This window comes from Ciconia boyciana, chromosome 1, assembly GCF_034638445.1.
Source record: "Ciconia boyciana chromosome 1, ASM3463844v1, whole genome shotgun sequence".
Lineage (NCBI taxonomy): Eukaryota > Metazoa > Chordata > Aves > Ciconiiformes > Ciconiidae > Ciconia > Ciconia boyciana.
In genome coordinates, this window is record NC_132934.1 from 84,514,028 (window position 1) to 84,524,501 (window position 10,474).

The following is a 10,474-nucleotide window of genomic DNA, read 5'->3' on the forward strand; positions in this document are numbered from 1 at the left end:
TTCTGTAAACAGTAGAATCCAAGCTTTGAGACTCCTCTGCTCAGAAAGACAAAGCGGGCTTAGTAACTGCCACTTTATTCAAGCTTCTGTTCCAAATAATGTCAGTACATTTTATTAGCCTCTCCACTTTTCCTTACTTGAAACCAGCAAAATCTCTGTACCTGTGCCATCTTGTGTTAATGAGCAGAGTACTTAACTGTCTTAGTAATGTGTGTGTTTTCCTAATGTTCCTCCCTAAAACTTGGATGTCTTGCAAGTGTTATCAGTCTACTTGCAGCTGTTGAATATGGGTACACTTCTTCGCTATCTTGTTGTGTCCTTCATTCTTTAGTCCAACAGTTTTTCACATTCCTGTCTTGCAGTTGCTGTTATCCAAACCTTAGATAGTATATTTGTTTCCTTAGAACACCTCTTTCTGTTCTTAGCTATGCAATTTTTATCCAGCCTTTACTGAATAACACTTCATGTAAAACCCCTTAGTCTGGAGCAACACTGTAACTGTACACATGTAGGGCTAAATGAAAGTAGAGAGATTCTTGGCAGGTACTTTCTGTCCTTGTGGGGATTTCTTGCTTGCTTTTGCAATGAATTAGGAACTTTTAATGAGGTGTGAAGTGAAAGCTACAGGCTTGGTTCAGGAAGGAGAATGCTTCTGACTTGAGGGAGTTATGAGCTTGCAGTGAATGCAGCTTCTGTAAGTGTAACCTGCTGTTGCAGCACTGGATCACTTACCCAGCAGTTCTGAAAGTACATTGATACAAGGATTGCTGTGAGACTGAGTTTCTGCACCCAATCTAGTAAGCTGTAGACTAGGAAAGATGTAGGGATGGATACAGTGGTATTCTAATGTCTTTCCTTGGAAGATGAAGAATATGTCTGTTCTGACACAGAACAAAACTTAATAAGGTGAGGAAAACATAAGTAATGCACTTTTTAAAAACTCTTAAGCAGGATAATCCTTAGGCTTCAATTTTGTTCAGAACTAAACCTATTTCATGCAGATTGGGGCAAGGTTGGCAGTTTCATCGTAATATAAACAGATGTAAGATTCATAAATATTGAAACATTACTGCAGAATTTCTCATAAAAACTACTTGAACTAACTGCCTTCAGTTTTTCAAAAGCAAGTGTTTTTTTCTTAAGTGAGATTTGACAAGCCAAACAGAACTTTCTTAATATCTACAGAAAAGTAGGTCAGATTTGAATCAGTTTAACAAAAGCACCTAACTAGTTATCTTTATTTTATGAAAGGAGAAATTGAGGGAGAGATGCAAGTAGTGTTCTAGCATCTATTTTTTTCTGTTATTTGCATCTTACCTTTGATAGAATCTTTGCATAAAACAAACTCATGACTGAAAACCCCCTTAACCTGCTTACGAAAGTGTAGGTCCAACTCTAGCAAGTCTAAAGCACTTACTAAAATTACATTTTAGATGTCTCAGGCTGGGCATAAATTGTTCCCTTACTAGGCCACTTGTTCTCGTTAGCTGAACTTTGGCTGAAGAAATACAAAACTGGTGCTCAATACTGAGAGTTACTTCTCTTAGCAACTGTGGTGCTTGTGCACCTATAAATAAGGCTGTGGGTTATTTGCCTCAAGCAGAACTTTGGATGAGTGCTTAGTTTTAGTTTAGTGTTGTGTTTGTTTGGGTCTCTTTTTTTTTTTTTAGACTTTCAGCTACAAGGATTTTGAATTTGCAGAGTAGTTAACATGCTTTTATACCTACTTGGAGCCATTGTTTTTGTGCTATGTTCATTCTCTCATTCCAGTGTTCTTCCCTTTCATGGGCACTTATAATGGCTTACACTTGCAGTGGATTACACTTTTATAGTGTAATCATCTTACAGTGTTTTCATAATACTCTGCATGCCTGACTGCAACTAGGCTTTTTGCTTGTGAAGGCTGCTGTCTGCTGTTACTTAGACACAAAAATATTCCCTATGGCTTGTGATCTTTTGAGGAGGATAAAGAAGGGAAGAAGGAAGTTCTGTAGGCCTTTGTCTGTGCACTGTTTCATTTAAATACAATAATCTTGCAATGACAAGATATTCACCGATTCAGAGAAATGTATCCCATAAACTTCTGTATTGAGCAATATTGTATCCACATGCAGCCCTTCCCACCCACTTACATGGGAGGACTGTACACAGGTACAACAAATGTCTTGGAAGTGAAACACTTTCTGCTGCAGTTGGTAAAACTTTGGAAATAAAGTCTGTGCTACATAGAACTTGATTTCACAGCCCTTATGGCAAGCTACGTGCATACTTGCTTCATGCCAGAGGCACATGCTTTTGGGATTCCCCATAGAATACGAGAATGAACTAGATAGCAAGAGTTGGTAACGACCCTAATAGCTCTAGAACAGTGGTTTTCAAACTCTTCAATTTGTACATCCATGGAAATTTCCAGTGAAGATGGAAAACTACGCAAGTCTGACACTCAGTTATTTGTTGTGGCTCTTTAGAAAGTCTGTTTTTTAGATCCTGAGTTCAAAGCCACGGCTCTAGACATTATTAGCCTTTCTGCTGGTTTGGCTTTTTGGAGAACCAGCTAGCCTTCAGAATAACAGTGATGCTGTAGAAAGAAAGTATCTGCTTTGAGATTTTCAGACATACCTGGGGGAAAAACAGCTGCATGAGCCAAGAGGCAGTGGGACCCTTGGTCAAGTGTAAAGGATATGAGAAAGTTTTGGAGGCCATGTCAAACAAGTGGCAGCTTGAGCTCTTCATTTTGTGCTGTTGACAATAGTGGAGCAATGCAGCTTTGATTTGATTTTGAGTCTTAGAGCTAGACAATGATGCACTGAGCAGAAAATTGATCTTGATGACTTAGTACCATCATCTGATGAGATGAATAATTACTTCTAATATCTTAAGGTTTTAAAATTTGATAGGAAAGACCTACAAAAAGTTGTCACTGAGTTCAGAGCATCATATTTCCTGACTATTGTCAAAATGCTTGGCTATCAATCTCAAGTTTTGACTTGTAAATTGTGACTTTTGTAGGACCACATAGGTCCTTAGAGTTAGTCAGGAATTCTAAGGATGATTGGCCATAAAGTATATGTCTGTAGTACAGAAAAAGATCTGTTCTCAAAAAATTTGGAGTGTGGGTTAAATGTGTGAAGATCCACACAGTCTTAGCTCAGATAAGCGGCTTATATTAGTGTCAGCTTAGAACTCAACTTTAGCTGCACCTCAAGTTAAAGTCAAACTTCTGCTGTTTTAACATATTGGGTAACATTGGTTAGGTGGTAAGAGTCAAAATATGCTTTGTGCAGTGTACCTGTAATAGTCTTGGGTTTTTTTCCAGAGGCTTAGAAGGTCTGTGTTCTGTGGTTACTGTTCAGTGTGTTGGTCTAGCCAATTATTTTCATTTACATTACACAATATTCACATTTTTGTCCATGACTTGGAGAGTGCTTTTAACAGTTTTTAAGGGCCTCTAAATCTTGCCCTTCTTCCTCTAAAATATTCTGCGTAATATAGTGCTGGTATATATAATAAGCTGCATGTAAAATACCAGCAGTTTCACAACCTTGGGATGGTATCCCAAATGTGGCATGAGAGCTTAAACAGTCACTAAATTAACCTGCTCTAACTAGTATCTCCACATGCCTTTATTTAGTCTGGCTTTCTATAAATGGGAAGATGCCATGTGTCCTCTTTATTCGCTATTTGACTTTCTGAGGAGCCACAGAGAATTTTCTAGTTACCAGCAGAACTCAATCCATACATAAAACTACATGTTACCTCAAAACCTTGTAATCTTACTGCCTATGTGCATATTCTAATCATCCAAACCCAGAGCACCTACAGAAAACCAGGCAAGTAGACAGTAGTTTATCAGAAACAGAAAAATGAGAAAATATCATAAGTTTTTGTTGAAAAAATGTAAATGCATTTTACAGTGGTGCAGAAGCAGGGAGGAGGCAGCGCTATAAAAAAATAAATAAGTATTAATAGAATGTATACAGAAAAGGTACTGCTGCTTTCATGCTGACAGTGCCTAGGTGGTACAGTCCTTGCTCTGGAGGAGATGGCTGACTGAGAAGGAATGTTGTTCACCCCCTTCGTTCTCTATAAGCTCTTTGCTTTTCTGCTAAGAACACCAGCAAAAAGAACATTATTTTAATACTAGTGTGTATAAATAGGGCTGTTATTGATTCAATAATCTCTCCATACACATTTCAGGAAAAATTGCTGCAAGAATCTGGACTGAAATTTTGAAACAATTTATGCCAATAAGTAAAACATTTAGTATGGATTCTCTTCTTGAGCCTTTCTGAGATAACCTGAATTGGGGCTATAATAATCAAGAACTGGAAAGTGCTAGTACTAAGCAAAATAAATATTCTAAACGGAGCTCTAGGCCATGTTCTGACAAGGATAGAGATGCCTAAGTGGACGTGTGAAACGTCCACGGCCCCTTCTCGGTTGTTTTACACTGGAGAGAAGGGCACAGTTTCAACCATCAGAATTTCCTGGGAGGCTGCATATTGGCCTTTTAGCTAAGTCTCATCTGTTTCTTGGTAAGAAACTGTTAATGGAAACTCTAAATGGTGTTGAGAATCCAGGCAGCTCTGATGACTGCAGTAGCACCTGAGCTGCTAGACAAAAGGGGCTGCGGGACACCTTGCACACCTCTGTTTTATAGGAAAAATAGCTGTTTACATTCAGAAGAGGAATGTGCTTTGAGCTATGCCATTGCAGGCTGTTTGGGCCAGACAACGTATGGCTCAGTTTCATGGCTCTTGGATAGTTTGCTCTTAGGCATCCAACTCTTGCCTTGCGGACACGTTAAGTACATAACTAAGATCAGTAAATTTTGTTGTGACAAGGACAGTAAAAGCATCACAGTGTTAAACACCAGAGCATCTACTACCCTTAATAGGTTTTTAAGGGTTGAGTCCATAACTTCTTTGCTAAGCTTCACACGCTTCTTGATTAAAGCTGATATCCAATGGTGGAAATAAGACTTGGCCTGTCTACTCATGCAAAATGAACCAGGGTGAATACAGATTCCAGTACTTGTCCAGATGTCTGCATAACAAGAAAAAAAAAAAAGTGTACTGGTGCCAACTTCTCTTGCTTCTGTAGCTGTTTTGCAGAAGCATGCTTTGCCTTAAATACAGTATGGGAAGCACCTGTGAGTAACTGCTGTACAGGCTCAGATCACAACAGTAGAGTTCGCTGAGAGTGAACATAAAGCCAAACTGCTGCTGACGCTTTTCATTACAGAAATCTTTGGTGATGGGTGATTAAGAGATGTCAACCCAGCAATCTGGATTACTATTACAGTTTTAAGTTATGTGAGCACTAGATGGGGCTATTGCTCCACATGCTTTTTACTGAAAATTTATATGACACACCCCTGTGACAGGAAATCAAGGTGTTTCAGTGTGGGCTATCTGGTTTCTGATGCAAGCCTAAAGCATCTAGCTGGGCTGAAATGTGGTAGATGGTGAGATGCATGAAACAAAACTCACAATCCCTACAAGCAGATTCTCAATGTAAAAAATAAAAGAAGAAAACCAACCTAAAATAAACACGAATTATTTTAGTAGTAAAGGAAAAGTATAATCATCTTGCTGTATAGTTTTTCAAGGAATATGCACTGTTCCTATGCTGGTGCATATCCCTAACTCTCCTCTGGTTATCATCATGCAGCTGGGAAGAAAATCTTGGGGAGAAAGAGGCAGACCCAGCCTACTCAGCCAGCCAGATTCCCCAGGCAGAGTACATGCTGTGCTCCCAGCCGCAACCTTCGGTTCTCTCTTCCCAACTTCTGTCTTTATTGCTCATCACCGTTAGGTGTTCATGGTCACATGCATGAGAACTTTGAGGAGGAAGAAAAAGGGTGGCAGAGAGGACAAACGTTCACAGGTATCCCCAACACCCATCCTGCAAACTCATTCTGTTCCTTCACAGCAGGGTGACCTGGTACCTCAGTGTAAGCACCTGTCCTTGAGAGTAAATTGATGCCCGATGGTTAATAGCGTATCATTTGTCTGCTTTTTGGTGAGGAGAAAATTAAGGTGCTCTTAATGCCATCTGTTGATGGTGCTGTAATACCTTCTGCCTCAGTGGTTATAGAGAAAAAAAAAAATCACTTTTCCAAAATTTGGAAAGGAAAAGTTGTAAAGTGATGAGACTTGAGGACTGAAAAAAATGTTACCAGAGGCTTCCTCTCCTTACAGTTACATTCTCTGAGTGTGGCCCTTTGCTCTGGAGAAACACCGTATTCTGATGGACTCACTTATTGTAGCCTTCCAATCACAGGAAATAGGATTGAACTTTACATAAAAGATACAACTTCACTGAATGTCACAATTAATTAAAAGACTTTTTTTAGCAGTGTTGGTTTTGGGCACTATTCTCTATTCTGAATGGGACTCCTGGATTCAGAAATATTAATTTTTTTTTTTTTAGCACTGGCCACTTAGTTTAAATGTCTAAATGAAAACTGAGCTTTCTGGAAAATCTACAGTCAATCTATACTTGCACTTTATGGCCAAAAGGTCACACAAAATCACAAAATTCACTAGATTCCTACACAAGCTGTTAAAGACAAGTGCCTCTTCAAAGAATTTTGTTTTTAATACAGAATTAAAGAGTGAAGATAACGTAGTCAAAGGTACCAAAGTGACAACATGCCATTAAAAATTCTCCAGAGATTAATCAAAGTCTAAGTTTCCTCATGCTGCTCTGCCATTTTGCCCTACCTTGGCTGGAATGAAGACCTACCCACTGGAAAATCAAGAGTAGAGTTCGAAGTTTATGTTCTTTACCATTTGTACCTCTAGAAACACTTGGTAGCATTGGAAAAAAAAAAAGTGAAATTATATATTTTTCACTTCAGTGGGATAAACATTCTGTCTGTGAATCGAGATCAGCCAGTCTCAAGAAAATAGATAGTTTAAAAATTAGCAAACTTTTGACAGATCATTTAGATGTGATTGAAATCATTAAGTGCCTCTTCAAAGGAGATGGAGATGCTCTCACTTGCTACATGGTGCTTATTTTCTAGTTAAAAGAGACTGATTATAATGAAACGAAGATCCTTCTCCTCAAAACTTGCACTGACTTCCATCTCGGGTAAAATATTCATTTATGCCTTAACCGCAAGCCACAAGGTGGTGCTCTTAATACACATCTTGACTACAAAAGAAAAGTAATTTTTCTTTTCTTCCTTTTTTAATATCGCACAGTAGGAACATACAGAGAAAAGCATGTTTTATAACATGGCTAATTTGGTTTCTGCAGCAATCCCACAGACTACACCACACACAGTGCAGTCTATAATGGTAAACAATTTTTCCTTAAATGAGACATGCTACCTTCAGAGGGTTTGAAAAGAACAATCTTTCTGGGAAAACCAGTCCAAAGAAATGGTAAAAAATGCAAGGAAACAAAATGAAACAACTACAGATGAGCTATCTGAATAATAAAATTCTGTAACTGAACACCTAGTTGGCAATCCCACATCAAACTAAATCTATCTGCAAATCTAGAATTTCACCTGGTTTTCATTTGGAAAAAATGTACTTCTTCAGTTTTCCTTGAAAGGCATGTGCTGGTGCAATACCACTGCGATGGTCCACTGCACTCTCCCTGCTCCCCCCCCCCCCCCCCCTTTTGTTCAGGTGTCAAAGAATTCCACGTATATTGACAACGAAGTGAGTATGATCTTCCACGAATAAAGACACAGAAGGCATGTAAGTTGTGTATGCACACACACTACAAGGATTACTGATGAGCATAATAAAAATAGACACATTGTTACCTTTTACCTTCAACAATATAAATATATATGTGTAATCTCATTAAAATACTTCCATAGATTTGTACACCCAAGTAGTTCTTAGCAAGATGAAAGCCAATCCATTTTCCACAGTGTCTGTGAAACCTCCACGGCTGGAAAAAAAAAGACTGGAGTGATTTTCCAAGGGATGTAGTTCTGCCAACATAACTGAATTCACTTTATTCCTTTTTTTGCTTTTCACCTTTAGATTCCATTAGCACCTCTTGCCATTTCTTCTCCATCTCTTCTTTGCAACTCAGGAAGGCATCTTCCAAACGCCTCATGGAGTTGGCCAGGTCTGGGTTGGTACGTATGACTACCATGTCATATGCCATCCAGGTTGCCTGCACTACAAACCCAACAGATACTACTAAGCCAGGAATTGTGGCTAAATAAAAGCAATGGCTGATTCAATAAACAAATAAAGGACATGAATTATTATCAGTTCAGATCTTATGTCAGAGAAGGCTTGCTGTAAAATAAAAGTGGAAACTGCCCACAGTAAAACTCAAGATTAAGTAAAAGACTGTTCAGTATTACTTCTTTATAAATGTCACAAAATACTTCAGACTGGAAGTATGCTGATGTAAATTACAAAAGGGAGATAGACACTTTACCTAAAAATTACAACAAAACAGGTAATCAAAAAAGAAAGGCTCAACAGGCTGTTTTAAAATAAATGAACCAAAGAATCCTCTCTCCAGACCAGTTAGAGTCAGGAGGCTTGTGTTAGGTGAGGAAGAGTAAGATCAAGGAGGCTGCAGCATGGAGATGAAAGGTTTTAAGAACAACCTAAATAATGAGATTGATTTTGAAATAACGAGTATCTGATAAAGCAGAGCAAATAGTCTTAGCACGTATTTCATACTTTCCCTTTTGTTTTACCATAAATTGACTGTAGTTTTCTCAATGGCACTCATAAATTGTGTTTAATTACAAATAGTTTAATTTTCCATCTATTCTTGTTAGTTGCACAGTTTCTGACAGAATTGTTGCAGAACATGGAGAGGAACATGCAGTCCTCTCCATACATACAGGACTAAGATTAAATTTGTAGAGGAGTCTTTATTCCAGCTGAGGAATGAAACATGTCATGCACTGACCTGAGAGGTACTATGTATCCCACCATTTTTCAGAATTAAATCTCATTTTACATACTATGTTTTAATAATTGTACATTAAATACCTTGTATTATTTCTGTTTTCAACCACCACTCTGAACTGAGCATCCATCACCTATTAATTTTCAATTCTGAGCCATCTGAAACTTCTAGATTATTTGCACGCTTTCTCCCAATTAAGAACATTAGGGCATTAGTTGATGGTGATTGTTTCCACTTACATTTCAATCACACGGAAGTTTACAGTAATAAATATAAATAATAAATCCTCAGTGTCTCCACTCTAGTAGACAAATCCATATAATTCTTAATAAAGACCTGTACCTGTTAGTTTTTCCATTTCCTCCAGAAGTTTTTCTAAGTCCTTGTTCAGGTCCTCTACCATCTTTACCATGTTATCATAGTTTCCTTCCTGTGGTTCTGATTCGGCCATCTACAAGGAAACCAGGAATTCGATACTTTACTTTGAAGTGAGTTGATTTTCACAGTTGAGAGTAACATTGCAATAAATTTTAAAAAAACCTATGTATATAAATATTCAATTTACATGTGAATTCATTAAGAATCTGACCTTGAAGTTACTGGTCATCACCTGTATGCTGCATACTATTTTCTATCCATTTTGAAATTAAGTAGAAAGAACTGCACTCAAATATGCTGTGTTTGTGCCAAATTAAAATTTTGGTATCAGTAATAACAAAGATCGTGTCAAACACTTCATTAGAAAATTTTATCTATTGTCCTGTTACAGTTGTCTTCAAGCTTCTCTCCCAAATACTCTGACGTAGGGCAATTCCTAATTTTCAAAGTTAGTTGTAAAATCCCCATTTGTATCCAGTAACTACATACACTAAGTTCCGTCACCATATAAGCAGCTAAGTGCTTAGAATTTACTAACTTCTGCCTAAGTTGTAGGTAGTAAAATTTCAGGAAGTAAAAATGCTTGAGGCAAAAATATACATTTAGAGGCCCAACTTATGCAATTAAAAGTTTCAGAACCTTGATATTAGCTAAAAATGACACATAGCCTTGCCTGTAATTTCCTTTCCTGAAAACCACCGATGGATGGGACGAAACTGTGAAGGAGACAGAAGAGTTTCACTGCAGTGATGGTACACATCATGCAGCAAGCATAGTTTTTGTCAGCTTTCTTTTTATATATATGATTTCTCAAACTCAATTAGTGGGTATCCATTTTCCGTTTTTTATTGCCGATAAATATGGAAGGAATGCAACAGTTTACAACGGCTTTACAGCATTTTAAAGCAATGCCAAACCTTGTCAAGAAGCTGGGCGTTCAAGAGTCTTCACACCACCAATTTAATGAGGTAACTGTGTGCCGGCAAACCCTTTACCTCGGAGACCTTAAAAAGCCCAAACCCCTTGTTGTACCACGACGGGCACGCTTTAACTTCCCACCAGGCCTGCACTACGCCCACGACGCTGAGGGACGGCACGGCTGGGCCGACCCAAAGGCCGTTTGAGGAGCCCCCCTCAGAGGGTGGCCGCTGCCCACCTGCAACCAGCCCTCACCCCACGGCCCGCT

General features: G+C 38.4%; 1 protein-coding gene across 1 annotated transcript; it reads right to left on the reverse strand.

Moving 5' to 3' along the window:
- Positions 1–7,986: 7,986 nt before the first annotated feature.
- SYCE3 (synaptonemal complex central element protein 3) lies at positions 7,987–10,382 on the reverse strand. The gene is made up of 3 exons (XM_072878052.1): positions 10,206–10,382; positions 9,253–9,361; positions 7,987–8,156 (listed from the first exon to the last, which is right to left on the reverse strand). Exons 2-3 carry the CDS (start codon positions 9,359–9,361, stop codon positions 7,987–7,989), a joined length of 279 nt encoding a protein of 92 aa, XP_072734153.1. The 5' UTR covers positions 10,206–10,382.
- Between the last annotated feature and the right edge of the window lie 92 nt (positions 10,383–10,474).

Coding starts and splice junctions, on each gene's coding strand:
- SYCE3 (XM_072878052.1), bottom strand. CDS start 9,361: ATGGCCGAATCAGAACCACAGGAAGGAAACTATGATAACATGGTAAAG. Junction 8,157..9,252: donor GGAAATGGAAAAACTAACAG/GTACAGGTCTTT, acceptor TTGGGTTTGTAG/TGCAGGCAACCTGGATGGCA.